Below are 22,219 nucleotides of genomic sequence, written 5' to 3' on the forward strand. Positions count from 1 at the left end.
ATCTGATTTGACTCGTGTTTTCATCTCTTTTAGAGAGTCTTTGACTCATTTATCCTTTAGTTGGTGTTAGTGGAGTCTTTGACTCGTGTTTCTTTTCCTTTAGAGAGTCTTTGACTCATATATCCTTTAGTTGGTGTTAGTAGAGTCTTTGACTCGTGTTTTCATCTCTTTTAGAGAGCCTTTGATTCATTTATCCTTTAGTTGGTGTTAGTAGAGTCTTTGACTCATGTTTCTTTTCCTTTAGAGAGTCTTTGACTCATTTAGCCTTTAGTTGGTGTTAGTAGAGTCTTTGACTGTGTTTCTTTTCCTTTAGAGAGTCTTTGACTCATATATCCTTTAGTTGGTATTAGTGGAGTCTTTGACTTGTATTTTCATCTCTTTTAGAGAGTCTTTGACTCATTTAGCCTTTAGTTGGTGTTAGTAGAGTCTTTGACTGTGTTTCTTTTCCTTTAGAGAGTCTTTGACTCATATATCCTTTAGTTGGTGTTAGTGGAGTCTTTGACTCGTATTTTCATCTCTTTTAGAGAGTCTTTGACTCATTTATCCTTTAGTTGGTGTTAGTAGAGTCTTTGACTCGTGTTTCTTTTCCTTTAGAGAGTCTTTGACTCATATATCCTTTAGTTGGTGTTAGTGGAGTCTTTGACTCGTATTTCCATCTCTTTTAGAGAGTCTTTGACTCATTTATCCTTTAGTTGGTGTTAGTAGAGTCTTTGACTCGTGTTTTCATCTCTTTTAGAGAGCCTTTGATTCATTTATCCTTTAGTTGGTGTTAGTAGAGTCTTTGACTCATGTTTCTTTTCCTTTAGAGAGTCTTTGACTCATTTAGCCTTTAGTTGGTGTTAGTAGAGTCTTTGACTGTGTTTCTTTTCCTTTAGAGAGTCTTTGACTCATATATCCTTTAGTTGGTATTAGTGGAGTCTTTGACTTGTATTTTCATCTCTTTTAGAGAGTCTTTGACTCATTTAGCCTTTAGTTGGTGTTAGTAGAGTCTTTGACTGTGTTTCTTTTCCTTTAGAGAGTCTTTGACTCATATATCCTTTAGTTGGTGTTAGTGGAGTCTTTGACTCGTATTTTCATCTCTTTTAGAGAGTCTTTGACTCATTTATCCTTTAGTTGGTGTTAGTAGAGTCTTTGACTCGTGTTTCTTTTCCTTTAGAGAGTCTTTGACTCATATATCCTTTAGTTGGTGTTAGTGGAGTCTTTGACTCGTATTTCCATCTCTTTTAGAGAGTCTTTGACTCATTTATCCTTTAGTTGGTGTTAGTGGAATCTTTGACTCGTATTTCTTTTCCTTTAGAGAGTCTTTGACTCATATATCCTTTAGTTGGTGTTAGTGGAGTCTTTGACTCGTATTTTCATCTCTTTTAGAGAGTCTTTGACTCATTTATCCTTTAGTTGGTGTTAGTGGAGTCTTTGACTCGTATTTCTTTTCCTTTAGAGAGTCTTTGACTCATATATCCTTTAGTTGGTGTTAGTGGAGTCTTTGACTCGTGTTTTTCATCTCTTTTAGAGAGTCTTTACTCATTAATCCTTTAGTTAATGTTAGTGGAGTCTTTGACTCGTATTTCTTTTCCTTTAGAGAGTCTTTGACTCATTTATCTTTTAGTCGGTGTCATTGGAGTCTTTGACTCGTGTTTCCGTTTTTAGAGAGTCTTTGACTCATCTGTTTTATTTGCAGTATTATTAGAGAGTCTTTGACTTCGTTATCTCATTTCAGTGTTATCAGTTGCTCTTATTAGAGAGTCTTTGACTCGTTTATCCTTTAGTCGCTTTTATTAGAGAGTCTTTGACTCATTTATTCTCCAGTTACTGTCATTAGAGAGTCTTTGACTCATTTGCTCTTATAATAGTATTATTAGAGCATAGTTGATTTGCCGTAAGTGTTTGATAGGTAGAGAGTTCGTTTCGAACTACGTTGGCTTGATCCTCTTCCACGAGGTACGTAGTGCAGCTTGGGATCCACATCCCAAGTCCAGCCAAACCTTTAAAAATAAAAATTTTAAATCTTTCAAAGTTACAAAAATATTCAAACCATTTTCAAAAAGATCTTCCTCTAGAGTTAGGAGTATGTCCTAGCTGTTTAGGTAGTGTTCTAGAGTTAGGAGTTTGTCTTGATTTGTATTGATATGGTATGTCCTGTCGTGTGAGTGTCCCTAGAGTTAGGAGGCCTCGAGTCGATCGGTTAGACATTTAGTCGAACCGATGGCTAGACTAGGCATATAGTCATCCCGTGGTTTTCATTAGGTTGCACGGCCTAGTTACACATAGGATTGTAGGAACCACCTGCATTAGCTTAAGGCTAATCAATCTGCATTTAGTTAGGGCATATAGGATGTCCTAAAATCCACCATTCATTGGAATTTAAATAATAGTTCAAGAAGCTTTAATAACTAGTCCGGTCTTTTAGATCGAGTCTAGGATAGAGGTCTAGGTGTCTTAGGCATCATAATTTTGAATAGGGCATCGAACTACGTGGGCTCCGATTCTTCCCGAGGCCGGGATACGTAGTGCAGCTAGGATGGATGGCCATTCTGGTCCGAGTCCAGTCCTGCATTAGAGTTAGGACTTGTCTTGTCCCGTCATACATAGCATAGATTTGTGTCTCATGTTTTGATATGTTTTCTTACTTTCTTGTACTGATACTATACCTTTGGTTGTAGCTTGCATGTGCGTGTCCACCAGAAACTTAGACACCCATTAGGCATGTCACTCATAACCTAGCTTTGCTTAGGTGACACATTTTTCATTTCATTTTACGTGTTTATTTCTCCATTCTCAGGAAATGCATGCTTAGGTAGACGATTCCTGAGGATTGTTCCCATTTCACATGATTTTTACTCAAACTTCTTTGGAATTAATGAAAATGGCATAAGAGACCAAGTGCTTGCACTCGGGCGAATTGGGGGTGCTCTCAGACCTTCCCCATTCGTAACCAGGCACGAACCCATATATATTTCTGGTTATCCATTGCACAGAGGATTTGATTTTAGGGTTCCATGGCCTATCCATGGATGGCGACTCTGAGTTCTTTTTAGGTACATCTCGGTTTCGAGCCCTGGCTCCTGATCAGGATGTATCTCATTCGTTTTGTATCGCCACTCGTGCTATGCTGTGAGGGTGGCATCCGTTTCGAGAGTTCCTTGGCAGAGCTCTCCTTCACATTGTGGAGATCTTAGAGGATTGCTGTGGGGACCTCGCGTCCCTCGCCGCACTCGTCCTCTCTCGGATCGGGGTCCACAGCAACACTAGTCAAAAACTTTGTTGACTTTACCTACTACGCCCTCTACATTGCGAGTGTTTCTCCATTGACAATGAACAAGATGCCCGGGGAGATTGGTATTCTGGTATTAGATATGATGGAAGGGAGCTTCTTTGATCACATGCCTCCCTTCACGAGCATACTAAGTTGGGTTAGAAATTAATATTTGTCACCACCGAGATTGAGAGACATGGGACTCTATTTGTGACTCTATAAAGCTAAATGTACGTCGCTGAGATCAAACACATTCTCTACCCATGGGATAAGGAGAAGTTCGACACCAATCAGCTCTACCTGCGATTACATATATTTACTTCCAACTTGTGGCTTTGGCCATGTCTGGCTGCGAGGAATTTTTTTTTTAATGATAAACCAGTGTCTCCAATGGCAAGAGAGGTGTAGGGCAATGGGAGAAGGAGAGAGATTTGAGAGGGCACAATTGAGATTAGCATAAGAAGTAGGTAAAAACCAGGATAAAGTTAATCTGATTTTGAGTAGAGTTTTTGTTTCTTGATTTCTTGCCCCTTCTCATCACTTGGAGACACTAGTTTCCTGTTTTTTGTTTCCCAATTTTTAGCCAATTCACCCTCATCTCCACTTTGAGACACCGATTCATCATGAAAAAAAATTCATGGTAGCCAGACGTTTAGGTTATAACTAACAGGAAAACACTTCTAAAACAGGGTTATGTGCTAAAAATAAAAAAGGGAAGAAATAGTCAATCAATTGGGCTATTTTCACAATTTTTTCTGCATCTGTAGGGATACGTGGGCACTTTTTTTTGTTTTTTTGCTCACATGTCACGATAAAGAACTGTGTTTTTTCCCGCACAAGATCCCATTTTCCTAGGAACCCTCTAACTAATATGTTTAATTTGACAATCCGCATGCAACAATTCTAATACGTATTCTCGTTCCGAGGAGAAAGAAATCCAAGAATCCAATTTTTGAAAGATTAGAACATTGATTCTTGAAACATTAGAAAATCAGAAAGAACCCTAAATTATTAAGAAAAAGACTGATGTTATGAAGTCGATTGCCTAACCAAGAGCGGAATCGAGCAAATCCCTACGCACCAAATGGCATTGGACCGGGAGTTTTTTTTTGGAAAAATTAAAAATAACCATTGTGTTTAAGTTTTATTTTTAGGGAAAGTAAAGTTATAATGATATCCATAAAAAATTTCCCCTCTTTAAATTGTTGAAATAAAAAAAAGTTGTTAGAATATTTTTCCGTAATTACTGTTTCTTTCGACCTAAATTTTTTTTTATGTTGTAAAACAAATATAAAACAAATTTTACACCCATCTTTGCATCGAAAAAAAACAGTGCCTCACGAAATGTTTTTCCTACAATCCAAACAACACAAGTAGTTGTCAAAGTGTTAAAGAGGCTCTATGCCGTGCTTCCCAATTATATCTACTTATCACTATTCTTAAGAAGAATAAAACCAAAGCTCTTCTATCCTTTAACTGTTCAAGCTAAAGACCATACTAGTTTTTATTTGATGTGTGCCCGTTTAAACCTGTATTTTTCACGCACACCATAGGATGATCGTAACCCTCCGATCTATAAAGGGGCGCAAATTATGGAAACTTCTATAGATCAGAGGGTTAGGATCATCCTATAGGAGGGTGGGCCGTATCGTTGTTTCTTAAAACTATGGTTGTTTATAGGCGGGCACATCATACAAATGGCTACTACAGGGGCATTTTCGTCAAATCGGAGAAGTACGGTCATAAATTTTCATGTCGAGGCCAGGTTGGCCAGGTTTTCGTCCACTTCACAGGGTCGACTTCATGTGTTAGGTATTCTCGTAGTTATTCACAAATTCAAGGCTATTTCAATAAAACGTTCACTTGAATTCTCTATATATACGAGCATTGCCTCATTTGAACCGCTTCTGTGAGGAGGGAGGGAGAGAGAAAAACAGAAAAAAGATAGAGAAACGAGGAAGAAACCCTAAGTCTCAGGCATTTATTGTTCTAGTCAATCGAGATATTCTTCCTGCAAAGAATTCTTATTCCTGTTTCTCCTGCTAAATTTTCATTACATTTCATGAGTCGTCTAGGGTTTAAATCGCTCGTCTATCATGGCGATTCATGTTTAGGCGAAGCAGATGTTCTCCCCACGAAAAATCACAACTTTCAGTTCCCAAACAACGAAATCCGGATCAATTACATCTCTGCTCCGAGCGAGCGTTGTCATCCTCTATCGATTATTCAGACGATTTCTCCTTTTTCAGTCCGATGTAAGATTGAATTGAAATCTCCGCCCGAACAATTGCCTTTGAATCGTTTGTATGCTTCTTGCCTCACGGAATTCAAGGTATTTTGCTCTCTCTCTTTTTTTTTTCCCTAGTTTGATACTCGTTTTATGCTTCAAATTCGATTGATTCGCTGTTTTTTTCGTTTGAATTGCCAAAAAAGTGAATCTCACTCTTTATTGACTCAGTTTTATACATTTGTAGTTTGATTCTCATTTTAGGGTTCAATTTGGATAAATTCACTCTATGTTTTTTTGCTTTTTATAGTTTCGTACTCGTTTTTTGCTTCGAATTCGATAGATTCACTCTTTCTTTTTTAATGGCAAAAAAAGCGAATCAATAAGGTGAATCTCACTCTTTAGCGACTCAGTTCTGTACGTTTGTAGTTTGATTCTCATTTTAGGGTTCAATTTGGATAAATTCACTCGATGTTTTTTGCTTTTTATAGTTTCATACTCGTTTTATGCTTCCAATTCGACAGATTCACTCTTTTTTTAAAATTTTTTTTATTCTTTTTGAATGGCAAAAAAAGTGGAGAGATGAAGTGAATCTTGCTCTTTATCGACTCAGTTCTGTACATTTGTAGTTTGATTCTCATTTTAGGGTTCAATTTGGATAAATTCACTCAAGGTTTTTTGCCTTTTTTAGTTTAATATTCCTTTTATGCTTCAAATTTGATAGATTCACTTTGTTTTATTTTGAATGGCGAAAAAAGTGGAGAGATAAAGTGAATCTCTCTCTTTATCGACTCAGTTCTATACATCTGTAGTTTGATTCTCATTTTAGGGTTCAAGTTGGATAAATTCGCTCTTCTTTAACATTTTTTTTCAACTTGATATTTCAGACGGCAGTTGTGTTGCTAGAGGATGAAGAAATGCATTTAATAGCAATGCAGGGTAAAACGGAGAATTTCCTTTGTTTCTGGTGTTGTGCGGCTCCGATAGGTCTATACAAGTCTTGTTTGGGGATGCTGAATCTCCGTTGCCTCGCGATTGTGTTCGATCTTGATGAAACACTCATTGTGGCCAACACTATGAAATCATTCGAGGACAAAATCGAATTTCTGCAGCGTAGGATTGCCTTGGAAACAGATGCCCTTCGAGCTTTGGGCATGAAAGCCGAGCTTAAGCGGTATTTAGAGGATAAAGCCTTATTGAAGCAGTATTCCGAGAATGATCAAGTGAATGATAATGGAAAATTGTTTAAAATTCAGCTTGAGGATGTCCCCCGGCTCGCGGACAATCTAGAACCGGTCGTTCGGCCAATTATAAGGTTGCAAGAAAGGAATATTGTCTTAACTCGCATTAATCCAGAGGTTAGAGAGTCTTTGTTCTACGTGTATTTTTTATTGCATTTATATATTGCTATATTGGAGGTGGCTTTAATTGTATAGATTCTATGTTCATAGCTATTGAGCACATCGATAAGTGTTACATTCATGTATCCTGATTCAACACCTAAAGTCTAAGCGTCTAAATATTGCAAACAGTGCATTGACTGCCCAAATAGAAAATTAAAATAACATACTATTAATGGAACTGTTTCCAAAAATTTTAAAGTCGGAAAGCACCCGTGATATCTTTTAGATCAGCAATTAATCTAAATAAGTAGCCATTAAAAAAAATCCAAATAAGCCTCAGCTACAAATATCACGGTCAATCAATGTTGATGCACAAAATCCAAATACAAATAAGTCTCAACTACAAATATCACTGAAAATCGACTTTTATACACATAAAAAATTTGTACAGAGTCTCTAAATATTATGATATATTTGTGTCGTGCATGGAACATAAGCTTGTTGATGTTATTTGAGCGCTTCACATTGTCGGTTGATTATGCTGGTGGAGCACAAGGAATGCCTCTGGAAATAATAATCAATAAAATGGGAAGAAATATGTGCTTCTTAAAGGTCCATTAGAACTCATGTATGGAATACCTTTCAAGCGGTAAGCGCTGTTCAAGCCAAAGGTCACATCATTCCTTAGCATGTCCATCTCTCCTTGGACACTTCTTCTAAGAATGTATTCACGAACCCTTTAGCAAAGTAATATGGTGCAATTCAAAAGATTTCAAAATCTGATGCAAATTATCTAATAAGAAATTGTTCTTGATTCTTGGAACGAGGATATTGGAGACAAAAAAAAGATAACCGTACAATGTGAAAATAGGACATATGCCTTCATCTGTAATAATATAACAAGATAACTTAAGGGTACTCATTCATTGACTTTGAAGTATCATTCGAAGTACTTGTATATGTAAACACGGAATACTCAGATGGAGTTGAGAGATAAATCTCCCATGCAATTGTTAAGGAAACCTGGGTTTATTTCAGGTATAGAAGATCTGTAAATTTCGTGCAGGGCTAGGATATTAACAACAGATCTAGGAGTAGGCTGTATATGGTTTATAGTTTATACTTTATAGTCTTAAAGAACTGGACGGTGGTCGGTTGTACAAGGACTTTTATGGGTTGGACAGGATGGGTACTAGTCAAAGTCAAAGGGTAGGATGCTTAAGAGGGATTTTAGGCTGTTAGAGATTAATCGAACGGGTTAATGGGGGTAGAATGGAACTGGATTGGGTAACATGTCAAACTGTCCAAAGATTGGATCGTAAGTCACAGGTTAAGTTACAGATTCAAGACAGATATGCTGTGTTTAATTATGGTTGGATCAGTTAGTTTAAGGTGAGGTTTCGAGTCTGTATCAAAGGTTTAATTAGTGGTAAAAGCTAGGAATAGGGACTGGTTTATAACAGATATTTTGTAATAATTTGGGGGTAGAAAGTTGGTAACAGGTCTATAAATCTGCATCAGATTTACACCATTTTGGTTGATGGTGATCAGTGGTAAAAAGATTAAAATCTGAAACAGTTTGGTAAGGGTTTGATTTGGCTTAGGGTTGGTAAGTATTTGGGAGGTAAATATTTGATTCTTAATGTGAAAGGGCTAGGAAATTAGAGGGTGTTCAACTATTGGTGTAAGCATAGTTTTAAAATTCCCTCGCATCCGCGTTGACTCCCTCTTACCTTGGCCGCGTTCCGTGTTGTGTCACATCTGCGTTCCGCGTTTTTCCGTACATAGTCAATAAAAACTCCTTTGACTCTCCCGAATTATGACCGCGTCAACCGAGGACTCAGCCGCATCAACCGAGTAATTGACCGCGTCGTGCCGAGTCGACTAGGATTTTCTTCGGCCACGTTCCGCGCCTCATCCACGTTTTTAAACACTGGGTACATACAAGTTGCATAAAAGGATAGTTGTACCTTTAAGAATATATACCTTAGGTGTATATTATGTAAGATGAATTTACTTAATGACAAGAGTTACTAAATTAACAAGTGTTAACGAAGCATGAAGAAAAAGAAATGAGCAAATCCACAAACATGAAAGATGGAGGAAGATGGAATCAGGTCGAATCCCACGACTTGTCTCCCCTTCACTATATTACATTCAGCTTGGCATATTACAAGTATACCGATGTTGTATTGTAAATGAGAAAAGGAGCAGAAAAATAAATTCCTCTGACATGATATACAGTTAAATTTGAGTTATGTACTCTTAAGTGTACAGACATCCTTCTATGTGACTCGCATACACCCTATATAAGTCGCCTTGTGTTCCACACTCCCCCTCTAATTGAGGTATTAGGTCATGAAGCATCGATTTGCAAATAAAAAATCGTGTTTGGCATGAATCATGGCTCCGTGAAGATTTCTGCGAGCTGATTTGTTGACAAAACATACGGTAACATGAATAGCATTGATGTATATAATGATAGTCTACGTCAACATGCTTTGTTTGCTTATATGAAAGACTGGGTTTGATGCAATCTAATACTCATTTTTTTTATTCCAATAAAGATGTATGGATGAAGCGAGGTACCAAATTTTGAGATGAGTGCACGAAGCTAGAGAACTTCACTAGATGCTGCAAACATGGATTTGTATTCTGATTCAGCTGAAGATTTTGAAAGAACGCCATGTTTCTTACATTTCTAGGAGATCAGAGTATCTCCCAATAACAACCACCAACCAATAGTTGAGAAGTATGGCTCATGTACCATGTAATGGTGTATATAATTTGCCCAATGTTCCACAATTTGAAAGTAGTTGACTACCTTTCCTTAAGGGTATTTCTGTCATTTGCTCCTTTTTTAGTATATAAATCATTCCAATCCTTCTTTAAACATCATGAAATTCATAGCACTTTATCCTCCTCACAATTTCTCTTCCTTCTTAGATATATTTGTTGAAGATTTTTTTGCAAATCTTCATTCATTTTTTAATTTATTATTATGAATAATGAAGTCTTCAAAGTTGAAAAGCAACAAGAAAATGAGTCTTCTTTGTCCAATAAACCATGGGGGAATCTTAAAGAAACTTTGAAAAGAAAATAATTGGATGCAGTTGCATGCACACACACACACACATACCAGAAGGGAATGGTTTTTCAAATTAGATTTCCCTGTAGACTTTGTTTTACTTTGTAGTTGAGATCCATGCCACTGATGGTTAGTTTTGATAAGGAGGTCATATGGGCCTCATGTAGTCTTCATTCTTTCATTTGCATATGAGATTCATTCATCTTATAGTAATTTTAGTAGATCTTGGTTCAGTGAATTTGCTTTTGCTTTCTACTATTCATTGGCATGATTTCATCTATTTTGATTTTTAAGGGGCTCATCATTAGAGCAAGCCATAACTTGTACGGAGGCAATTATCGCTTGAGGGATAAGGAACCTGACCTGTAACTTACCTCCGACTTTCAGTTCTCCGAGATGAAAGGTCTTATGCGCGTTTTCTTAGAAGACCTTTTCATTTCTTTTCTGCAGGTCCGTGATACTAGTGTGCTTGTGAGGCTACGACCTGCTTGGGAGGATTTGAGAAGTTATTTAACTGCAAAAGGGCGCAAGCGTTTTGAGGTATACGTTTGCACAATGGCTGAAAGAGATTACGCTCTGGAGATGTGGAGGCTTCTTGACCCAGAAGCACACCTTATAAGCTCAAATCAACTTCTTGATCGTGTTGTCTGTGTCAAATCAGGCAAGTGCCTTGCGTTGAGATAATTTCACCCTTAGATTTATGAAATGTGTTTCAAATTTCAAACTTTGTCAGTAATCATTGAATAGTTTTCATATATAGTGCAAATCATGTGATTTGTGGTTTCAGTTTTGCTCATTATGTTGTATTCAAGGTATTTTTCATTCCTTTCTTGCTTTGTAAATACCAACCTCTGGTGATCTTTGAACAATTAATCATGAACTATGATTTTGCGAACTAATTAGCATGTGTTGGGATGCTCGTCTTATTTTTTCAAATTTCTATGTTGATCCTTCTCTTTTAAACACTCACCTCCCCTGTGGGCTTCTTTTTAACTTGGTAGGCTCGAGGAAGTCATTGCTTAATGTCTTCCAAGATGGTATTTGCCATCCAAAGATGGCAATGGTGATTGATGATCGCCTGAAGGTTTGGGATGATAAAGATCAACCACGAGTTCATGTTGTACCTGCATTTACTCCATATTATGCTCCTCAGGCAGAGGTATTTTGTTTTGTGTTCAAAGTGTTGATTGTGGACAATTTATTTCCTATTAGGAAAGTTGACGTTTACCTGATTATCCCCTTTTATAGACGGCGAATGCTGTTCCGGTGTTGTGTGTTGCAAGAAATGTTGCATGCAACGTCAGAGGTGGTTTTTTCAAGTAAGTTAACCGATCCACATTGTATTCTTGGGCTTAGCATGTTTTGCAAGGAGAAGTATGTTGAATTCTTGAGCACAGAATCATCCTATTTATATCTGGTGGCCAGTATATAATCTGTTTAGCATGTCTCAACCATATAATGCTTCACAGGGAATTTGATGAGAATCTATTGCGAAGAATTTCTGAACTCGGTTATGAAGACGAGGTTGTAGACTTACCTTTTGCACCTGATGTGAGCGATTACTTAATGTCTGAGGTAATGGGTTTATTTACTGTTGAGCTGTAGAGGAATAATTCTGGGTTTCTGTGTATTTAGCTGTTATTCTGGTTGTCAATCATTGTCAGGATGGTGGTCTCGTACCTGGCGGCAACAGAGACCTTCCCATACCTGAGGGCACAAGTGGTGCTGAAGTTGAACAAAGATTGAATAGATCGGTTGGTTCTCCGTGCACCTTCTTTAATACATTGCTTTCTGTGCTTGGACAGAAGGGATAGTTTGATTCAAATACTGATTGGCACACGGGAATTTATAATCTGTCTACTTTCAAGTGGACTGCTATATTTTGTTTACTGTGCATATTTTCTCATTCACAAATAGTGGAATGGGTTGTTGACTATTGCACTACTCCTTTATCTTTAGGATCAGAAGATCGGCGTGGATTCTGGTTCTCTTTCTGTCACGGCTAATTCTGATTTAAAGCCTGAAATTTCGCAACAACCTGCAGTTGTCTCATCTGATTTTGTCACCTCACAAATATCTAGAACAATTACACCTTTACAGAGTATGGGTTCTTGTTGTTTTACCAGTGTGCATAGTTACTAAAAACAATAATCTCCTCATTCTGTGGTGCCCTTCTGTTCTTTAGGACCGAGTTTGCTGGGAGCTGCTCCTAGAGAAGGGGAATCCACTCATTCTGGGTTTGATCATGACATAAGAAGAAGGCTCCTTATCATGAATCATGGTCAGAATAATAACTCGACCGACCCTTACATAACAAAACCACCTCCACAAATATCAGCAATACCTGCACAGTCCCGTGGAGGTTGGCTTGTGTCAGAGGAAGATGTAAATGCTGGACAACTTAATAAAAAATCTGCAGGACTAATCCAAGAATCTGAGGCATTGCAACCTGATAAGCAACGACCTTTCAATGATCCGCTTTATCATAGTCCAGAGGCTTCCATTTTCACTGAAAGACCCGGTCATGACTCTGCAGTCAAAGCTGAAGAGGTTCGAGCTGCACTATTTGCTTTGTAATACACATCAGGATTCACTTGCTACAGGTACTCATATGAGTCTTTACGAAAAAACTCCAGCCAGTTAAATCTTACTTATCTGCAGGCATATCTTGGCGATGAACGGCAGAGAAAAAATCACGTACCCTCAACCCCTTCTTCCTCTACAGGTATTTTTTAACATAGATTAGCTTGAGATGAAACGGAGTTTGTTCTGCTTGTTTTGGTTGCATGGAAGCTTCAGATAAAGTTTTCTCTATTTTTTTTTTCTTTTAGCAGCTTAGTGCATTTTTTGGCTGGATTTCTACTATGTATTATTTGCTTAATGAAGTTTCTCTCAGAAGATGATGACGTATCTCTGAACCGAACGTCTGTTCATGGAAGAGAGCTTAATACCGAATCAGGAAAGGGGACTCCACATCCTTCAGCTATATCTGTTGGTGTGCTGCAAGAAATTGGGCGGAGATGTAGCTCTAAGGCAATGTGACTGGTCCTTAAGCGTGATATTTTTAGCTTATCTTGTTTTTTTTGTTTTTTGATTTTTCGTATTATATCCTGTTGTGTAGGTTGAGTTCAGGTCTGTTGTAAGTACCAGTAAAGATCTACACTTTTCTGTTGAGGTCAGTAACAAGTGTATGTTCACTTAATTCTTACAAGCATAATGCCCTGGATTCTTGTATTGCAATTATAATATATATTTTTATATGGTTCAATTGATATGATTTCATTCTGCATCTTTTTTTGTCAGTGTTACTTGTTTATTTTTTATTGTCCTTGATGAGTCTGGATCAGAAACTGCTCAAAGTAATTAGATATTTGGTTATTTAAAAAATAATAATTGGATATTTGGTAATGGAACTGGAACATAACTAGAGAAAATTAAATCATTTCTTGCTTTCCTTGCCTTTTTCAATCATATAATTTAAGTCAACAGCAAGATTACCTCTTCAAATTAGCTTAAACTGTTTATCTTACCACTCTAAAATAAACTGGTGATTGATCCTGTTTTGTTTTGGTGTGGCTTGTCTGTTATTGTTTTTGCTCATGAAGGAAAAGGCAACCACTTTATGATGTATTCCATTTACTCCAGTAACCAAGGTTTTAAATTTCGGTTTCGGTCACCACTGAAACTGAAATGTTTCGGTTTCTGGCCGAAATTTCAACCGAAATCATGTAAAAATATGATTATGATTTCGTTTTTTTAATTTCAACCGAAATGTCTAAAAATTTGGTGATTTCAGTGGAAATTTTGGCTATTTCGGTGAATATTTCATAAATTTCGGTGGGAATTTCGCTGAAATCTTGTAAAGAAACGACTTCATGTAAACTTCGTTTTGAAATATTTCGGCCGAAACAAAACGTTTCGGCTGAAATTTAAAACCATGCCAGTAACTTCGCCCATTTAACTTTCTGGTTCAGGTTCTGTTCACTGGTGAGAAGATAGGTGTTGGAATGGGTAAGACAAGGAAGGAAGCTCAACTGCAAGCGGCTGAGAGTGCTCTTCACAACTTGGCCAGTAAGATCTTCATTATTTAATTCACCATTCATATGCTGCCTAATGCAATCTCTTCATGTCATATAATGCATTGATCTTATCACTTACAATCTGTTTTGTCTTGAAGAATCAAATACTAGTTGCAGATTGATCTTGCATTTTTGCTTCTTTGGTCTTGCTAGGGTCTATGCAGTTTCATTCGCATCATAAAATCTTTCATCACCTAAACTCAAATATTACTTAGAGATGTAAATGAAACTGATAATATGGTGGCTCATGGCTGGAATTTTGTTTCCCGTTGTCTAGTGAATATTGTTATTGATAATGAAAAACCTCATTTTTCTAGAATGAATAGCGACACTAAAAATGCCATTTCAAAATAAAATAAAATATCGACACTAATGAGCCATTAAAAAAAACAAAACATGGACAGTACTAATGAGCTGTGGTAATACAAATGTCAGGTGGACATGTGATTGCGCACCGTATTGTGGTTCACAGTCACAGTAATAGTAAAGATCATTATCACATGCAGGAATCTCATGGATCAATGATTTCTTAGAATATTATACTTAACATTTAACTTCTTGATTACGTGCACCATTCATATTTACAGAGTGTTTATATGGGTCTGTTCTTGTGTGCCTATTTAGCTGAGCACCAGTATATTGTTATGCTGTCTGGTTTATAGGAAGTTCTGGTTTGTGCAATAGTGTGCAAGTTCCAAAGTAAAAGATCAAACGGATATAAGTGGAGGCAGCTTCCTGCTTGAAGCCACTAATTTGTTCTCTCACTAGACCCTCGATTCATGCCAGATTTCCTGGTTTCTTGCCGAGCAAACCAACTGAGGTTGATTTCAGTTGTGAAAAGACGGACTAGCTCATGTTAGAGAGTTTATTAGTTGCTGATAGCACACGGGAAATGCCAGTATCTGTATGTCGTGCCAAGCTCTTGAGGGGTAGCATAGTACGACTTGCGAGAGATGAGTTGTGTGGGTGGGTTTGGTAATAAGAGTTTCAATAGCAAAGAAGTTGGGAAACTATATAACTTCTACTTCTAACACGAGTGTCCATGCAATTGGGCGAGGTGCTTATTTGAGACCATACATCATCATATTGTTATTGTAGTGGTATGGGCTGAATTGGATCATTCCTTTATATGTAGTATACATTATAATATATATATATATATATATATATATATATATATATATATATATATATATATATATGGATTTTTTCCAATTAGTCCTTACTTTTCAAAATATTATCCAATCAACAATTGAGTAACATATATTTTTTAAAGTTAGGTTTTCAAAAACTAATTTCCAAAGCTCCCGTAACACACTTCCATCAATTACCTTTCCTTATATATTTATGGCTGCCAGGAATTGTTTTTCATGATAAATTGGGCGTCTCCAAGTGTAGATGAGGGCGAAGACGACTACAAATCAGGAAACAAAATCCTGGAGACTGGTCTCTCCGTTGATGAGAAGTCGCAAAAAATCCAGAAGCCAAAAACTCTACTCAGAACCGGATCGTCCTTTTCCGGTTTTTTAGCAACTTCTCATTGGCGAGACCAGAGAAGCAAGATTCATACCTGAGGATGGGGATTCGCGATTCCCCGAATCGCGAATCGGAATCGTGATTCGATTCGATTCCCCGATTCTGGGGAATCCCGAATCGATTCCGTCGGAACCCCGATTCCCAATTTTGGGAACCCCGATTCCTAATTTTGGGAACTTCGATTCCCAATTTATGGAAACCCCGATTCCCAGGTGATTCCCTCAGAATCCCCAGCGAATCCCAACTCCCCAGCGACTCCCTGCGATTCCCCGACGAATCCCTGGAGAATCTCCGTTGACTCTCTGGCAAACCCACGATTCCCTCTTCCAACCATCCCAGAAGCCTTCGATTCCCGCTTTCGAATCCCGAATCGAATCCCGCTTTCGATTCCCGCCCTGGCAACCTTGGGCGAGACGCTCAAAAACCATCACATGACCAAAAAATACCCATAAATGGTTTTTAAACATTGAATACCTAGTCTAATATTTTAGTATGTACCATAGTTCACATGGAATTCATATAAAGATTTATACATAACACATACTCTACATTTCACATGCAATTCATATAATTATGTAACACATTGGTACATTATACCAAACACATTTAGGACACGTTTGTATACCTCATGTTTTTGTATTTGTATTTTGGATTTGAGTTTTGGATACAAAATACATCAATCATCCTCATGCTCATGGGTGTACGAGGGAGGGAGGGACATCTTGTTGTTTCTGCAGCAAGGTTGAGGAGCAGCAAGGGTGAAGGTAATTGCCACAACCCACAAATATGATTTCCAAATAATGTCTCGCAGAAAAGATTTGAAAATCAGAGTTTTTCACTGTTGTAGCTGATTTGGAAATCGAAGGATCCGATCCAATTCCAAATCTCAACTGCAAATGTGAGAAATCCAAATCGCAATCTTGTGGGTATCCAAACGTGGCCTCATGGTTTTTGGTTTCGATTTGCATTTCGGTTTCAGTATGCAATTCATTGGGGATGGAAACAAAAACCTTTTGGTCGTATTGTACCAGTTTCAATGAAAATTTAAAACCATGGTTGTCGGTTTCATGAAGTACGTCACACCAGAATTTGCTTGTATTTTTATTCATCCGTGATTTCTCTTTCTGGCGAATTGATTACTATAATTTAACTGTGGACAAAGTAGTTGGATGGCCTTCTGATTTCAATCTTTGATAATGCAGGCAAATATGTAGCATATATGTCACCTGATTCTGAAGCCGTGGATGGAGATATGGGTAAGCTGTCTCTTGAAAATGACAATGGTTTTTTAAGGGATATTGTTAGCACTTCCAAATTGGATGAATGTTCTGGGAAAGAGGCCTTTCATAGTCCAAGTACATCAGAACAGTCGGGGCTCATGGAGGATTCTAAAAAATTATCTGTTGTTGTTTCCGGCATCCAAGAATTAGTAAGAGATTTAAACATGTGTTTAATATAGTGTATACTTCTTGTGGGTTAAACCTCGAATCATTCAATGGACTGACTGGGTGTAATATATATTTTTTCTAGTGCATGAAGGAAGGCCTCCGTTTAGTTTTTGAAGATCAGCCCCCCGTTTCCATTACTTTAAATAAAGGAGAGTATTATTCGCAGGTTGGATATGTACTTCTAGTTTTTTATGTTTGAAATTTTTTTATTTAATTTTGGCCTTGGTCAACTTAACTTTTCGTATTTTGGTTGCTCTTTTCAAATTATGGTATGGCGTGACAGCTGTGATGCATCTGACTATAGGCACTGATCTAGAAAGAATGGAGTACATTTTTGTTTCCATTTTTCATTGGCCACTCTTATTTCAGGTTGAAGTAGATGGACAGGTTTTGGGAAAGGGAACTGGTTTAAGCAGTGAAGGTGCTAAACTGGAGGTTGTTGCTGCTTCCCACTTACATTCAACTGCCTGTCTTTGAGTTTGATTTACTTGGCTTAATACCATACTTGTTTCTTGATTTCTTGCACTTTCATCTGCTAGAATACCCTCTTTTGGCTAACCTTCTACTCGTAGTTGTCTATTTTTTCCTAAATATAAGTATTTCCTTTTAAGTTACCTTAAAATCTGCCAAACAAACTCAATAATGCACAATAGGGTTTTGCATCTAATGACTTACAACACTTACAGAAAGAAAATATTCAATCGTGTAATAGTGAGATAAGTTTTACAACCAAACTACAGTGTCGACTAGGATCTTCAAATCTTTCTCCCTTGTCCTTGACCAACTGTATAGTGGAATCCAATGGGATGTCAATAGGCTTTGCTCCCAGCATGCCTTCTTCTGATAATAGGTTTGTAGCACATTTCCTTTGAGGCAGACTAATGCCAAATTTTAATCTTGCAAATTTAATCTGAAAGACCTTGCTCCTTTGAAGCCAACTAATGCCAAATTTTAATCTTGCAAATTTAATCTGAAAGACCTTGCCTTACTCTCCCTCAAATCCAAGAGGTTGCTCCATATAAACTTCTTCGTGAAGATCACCCTGAAGAAAGGCATTCTTAATGTCAAGTTACAATAGTGGCCGCCTTTATTTGCTGTAATGGAAATAATGACTGGTGTAATTCAGTTTAGCAACTGGTGCAAATGTTTCTACAGAGGTTTTGCGTGTGACCTTTGGCAATCAATCGAGCTTTCAATCAATCAATTGTTCCATCTCGTAAATACTTAATACTATAAACCTAGTGGCATCCTAGAGTACGCTTCACTGCTGGTCATTTAGTGAGTTCCCATATATGATTTCGTGGCAGGGCATTCATTTCATTGCCCATGGCCTCCATCCATCATGAGACATAACCTTCTGACAAGAGGCAGGGAATTAGAGGAAAGGAAAGTAACAAAAAAATTGTTGGTGAAAAACAAAGAAGTAAAAGAGAAAGAGTTTGTAGTCGGATGTTGTATAGGACTGTATACATTTGCGAACAACAATGGAAAGATCAACTGGAGTATGACCAACTACAAGATCTACAGACACAGATGGAGATTGTGGAATAGGTGGAATTGATCCCCTTTATTTCTCGTCTAGTATACACCTGCAATGGCAGCCAAGGAACAAAACAAAGTTCAGAGGGTGGTGCAGGAGATGCAGACAGCAGATGTGTGTTAGAGGTGAGCTGTAGTTAATAGAGGATTGGACAAAGTGAGTACATTATCTGAAATGGACGGATCTGATGGGGCAAATTAGGGAGTATCCTCAAAGAATGTGACATCAACACATACAAACCCTTACGAGACGCAGGATGGTAACAATTGTATTATTTCCGAGTACGAGTGATGGAGACCATTAATTGAAAAAGAAATAGAAAGGGAGTCCACTAGGAGCGCCTTAGGGTTTTTTACTTTTTTTATTTATTGGGTTATAAATGTCATTCTATTTCATAGGGCTATATTTATCATGTTGGGGTTTTATATTTAATTTAATTGGGAGGGATTTTAACAATATGTTTAAGTCATTAGTATCCTAATTTTGTATGAACGAAATAGGAGGTGGTGTTTTTTTATTTTTTATGGTAAAATAGGAGGTGTTAGTTGTTATTTTTAATTATGATTCCAATTCCTAATGGGTTGCATTTTCTTTTTGTTATTTTTTAGAAGGGTTGGCCTGGTTTGTAAAAAGATTATTTGAAGATTTAGGTAGATTCCTATAAACCATTTGTGAATTTAAATCGGATTTATCAATTTCGTTTTGCGCTAAAACCTCCATCAAGTAGGATGGACCTATGTTCTAACTTAATCACAGGGTTTAATAATTATTTTTTATGTTTCTTGATTTGTTACATCTCTTTTTATATGATTTCAATCACGGTCTCAATTAAATCTAATCGTGAAATCATTAATCCTGGGTTGTCGTTTTAACTATTTCCTATGGATGTGATTTTTGGTTGTTTAACCTCAACCCCTTTACATGATCCTTCAACCATAGTTATTAGCAAAGATATTAGAAATAAATATCGTAGATAGCCAATACTATATTTGTTAGAACAGACCTTTGACAAAAATACCAAATCTGGAGTTTTAGAGTTTTGATCTAGGATCAGAACCTGCTTTGATACCATGTTATAGTCTACCCCATAAAGGGCTTATCAACTGGTGTAAAGATCCAAGACAAGGGAGGTGAGCAAGAGAAGAAAGGTAAGAGACGGAGGATACAGAGAGAGGGAGAGAGGAAAGAAACAAAGGAGTTTGGAGAAAATGTTTGCGAGATTGGAGAAACCCAACCCACAATTTTTTATTATTGATGGAGGGGGAGTGATGCAAGTGGCCGTGGAAGCGATTCGCCGACGATCTTGAGGATCGGATCGCCGATTGCGCAGGGATTGAATCTCAGGGCAGATCTTTGATTTTTTTTGTGTTTTCTTGATAATCTCAACAAGAAGCTTCGATTTATGTAAGGGGATGCAAGAACATCAAATCTAAAAACAATCTTGCATTAAACAAGATGAACAATTAGGAAAAAGAAGAAACACTAGAACATTCTAATCTTAATTCTCATTTCCAAAAAGAATACACAAGGATAAAAGAGAAGGGAAAAATCTTTCTCTCTCTCTCCAATTTCTCCCCAAAGGAGGAATCTCTACCCAGTATCAAACTCAACAAAAACTAAAGAAAGAGTACATAAAACGGCTTTATATAGTTATCCCAAGAAATTTCCAAACTACCCCTAATGAAACAATATCTTCTCAAACTACCCCTACGAGTGTAAAATGACTCAAAAAATACATTGAAGCACTACTAAAATGGCTAACTACCACTAACAAGTGAAAACAAAGGAATATCCTATACTGATGGGCAATTAAGGCTGATGTAAAGAATAGAAATAAAAAAAAAAGGCTGATGTAAAGAATGACTAAGGGGATGCTCCTGCACCAGGAAGTCACTTAAGTGAAAGACTACATGTAATGAGAGGTGAAATCCCCATATTGCCGCTAGACCTATAAAACCCACTAAAGCCCCCATAAAATGAATAATAACATGAGAAAAATTGTACAATGATAAGCATGGCCCCCACTAATCCTACTACTTAAAATAGCTTCGTATATACACGATTCACTATCATCTTGAGGGCACTCACTTTGCCTTAACACCATTTCTATGGCATCTGTTGGTAGCCTAAATACATTTAATGCCCCAACGAGCACATAGGTTGGTCATTGGTGGATTGTTCTCTTAAATATTTGTTGTATTCTTTGAATTTTGCTTTTTTTTTCTTTCTTTCTGGAAACTCCGTTTGTAGCCTTCCAATCTTTTATCTTCTTTAAGGGCACACTTTACTTTACAGGCTGCTGAGAAGGCACTTGAGAGTTTGAAATGCATGGTCGACCAGCAAGCTCAGAAGCGTGCAAATTCACCAAGGTGATCTTAGATAACGCGAAGCTTTTGACTTTTACTTGTCTCAATGCCAACTTGAGTTTTTTAATGAATTGAAGCAATTATGAGAATTATTGGTGTGATCGAAATGGAGCAAATAATTTCTTGGAATGTCGTGGTGTTTAATGGTTACATTGCATTTCAAATTCTTTGTAGGTGTATCTTTTGATTCTTCAGGAGTCAACTTTCTGGCCTGAAAGCTAATTCTAATACCATCTATAACCATATAGAGCGAATATTTTATTTTTCATGTGTTGCGTATGATAATTTCTTCCTAGTTATTTTGCTAGAGCTCAGTGGAAATGCTAAAATGCTATATACAGAGATGCAAAACAGATATTAATGGAGTGTTGACCTTCTTTCCTTTTTGTTCCTTTGCCATTACCTGTAACTATCAGCACGGCACTAACAACTCAACATAAGAATGGTACAGGTTAAAGCCATATGGAGAATTGCATTAATATATAGAAACACATTAGAAGTATATAATTAGTATCAGGAAACAATGCTGAGGGCATGTTTGGTAACCATTAAAAAACTTTCATGGAATCTTAATTGACCTAGCGTGAGGGAAGGGCAAACAGGCGGGAGAGAAGAGAGATTTGAGGGGGTGGTGAGTGATGAGAGCATGTAATGGAGCTGGAAATAATGGAAAATAAATTAAAAAAAACTATTCTAAACAAGGATATTTTTTCTGTGATTTCTAGCACCATCTCATGTTCTCCTCACTCTTATATCTCTCTCATGAGTCTCTCTCATACTGGGTAAACAAATATTCCATGGATTTTTTTTTCATGGTTGCCAAACATGTTGTAAAGGTATCCTGTGTTTTTTCTTCTTCTAATATTGCATTGACAAATCTGTCGTGTGTCTTGCACTGGAAATTGGTCTCTAAGTACGTTGGAAAAGGAGCTGAAATTTCTCTATCTTGTTGTCATCTGGCCATTTTTTGACACCCATATGTTAATTTATGTGTTCGTTGTCTTCCACATTGGTTTTCGAAATGCAGCAGCTGATTTTCTTATTGGTGGTGCTAATAGGTCGCCGCATCCTATTCCAACTAAACGCTCAAAGGATGAATCCTTGCGAGGATTACAAAGGTTATCATCGTCCCGCACCCGCTATCCTAAGAATGGGCATCCAGTATCTTGACAATGACAAGTAGCACACTGTTGTCTGGAATGGCCATTTGAAATTGTACATTGATAACAATTTTGTGATTTGGAGGTCTACGAGAATATACAGCATATATAAGATCTCTGTTCAAGGCTACCTGATCCCTTATCTTTCCGGTAAGTTGCAATATTACTTCCCTTTAGGA

General features: G+C 37.3%; 1 protein-coding gene across 3 annotated transcripts; it reads left to right on the plus strand.

The window, feature by feature from the left end:
• The first annotated feature begins 5,170 nt into the window (after positions 1-5,170).
• On the plus strand, positions 5,171-22,219 carry CPL2 (carboxyl-terminal domain (ctd) phosphatase-like 2). 3 transcript variants are annotated; one of them, XM_077382606.1, is made up of 18 exons: positions 5,171-5,585; positions 6,368-6,838; positions 10,362-10,572; positions 10,913-11,070; positions 11,160-11,230; positions 11,381-11,486; positions 11,576-11,665; positions 11,871-12,012; positions 12,097-12,461; positions 12,573-12,636; positions 12,808-12,944; positions 13,033-13,086; positions 13,886-13,982; positions 16,729-16,955; positions 17,057-17,140; positions 17,344-17,409; positions 20,810-20,883; positions 21,939-22,219. In XM_077382606.1, exons 1-18 carry the CDS (start codon positions 5,316-5,318, stop codon positions 22,048-22,050), a joined length of 2,799 nt encoding a protein of 932 aa, XP_077238721.1. In that variant the 5' UTR covers positions 5,171-5,315; the 3' UTR covers positions 22,051-22,219. The 3 variants fall into 3 exon arrangements, with proteins under 3 accessions (XP_077238721.1, XP_077238722.1, XP_077238723.1); XM_077382607.1 differs by having other exon boundaries at positions 12,811-12,944; XM_077382608.1 differs by having other exon boundaries at positions 11,877-12,012.

This window comes from Tasmannia lanceolata, unplaced genomic scaffold (genome assembly GCF_043159265.1).
Source record: "Tasmannia lanceolata isolate RefF3 unplaced genomic scaffold, GAP_Taslan_0.1 ptg000006l, whole genome shotgun sequence".
Lineage (NCBI taxonomy): Eukaryota > Viridiplantae > Streptophyta > Magnoliopsida > Canellales > Winteraceae > Tasmannia > Tasmannia lanceolata.

Coding starts and splice junctions, on each gene's coding strand:
- CPL2 (XM_077382606.1), top strand. CDS start 5,316: ATGAGTCGTCTAGGGTTTAAATCGCTCGTCTATCATGGCGATTCATGT. Junction 6,839..10,361: donor TAACTCGCATTAATCCAGAG/GTTAGAGAGTCT, acceptor TCTTTTCTGCAG/GTCCGTGATACTAGTGTGCT. Junction 10,573..10,912: donor TGTTGTCTGTGTCAAATCAG/GCAAGTGCCTTG, acceptor TTAACTTGGTAG/GCTCGAGGAAGTCATTGCTT.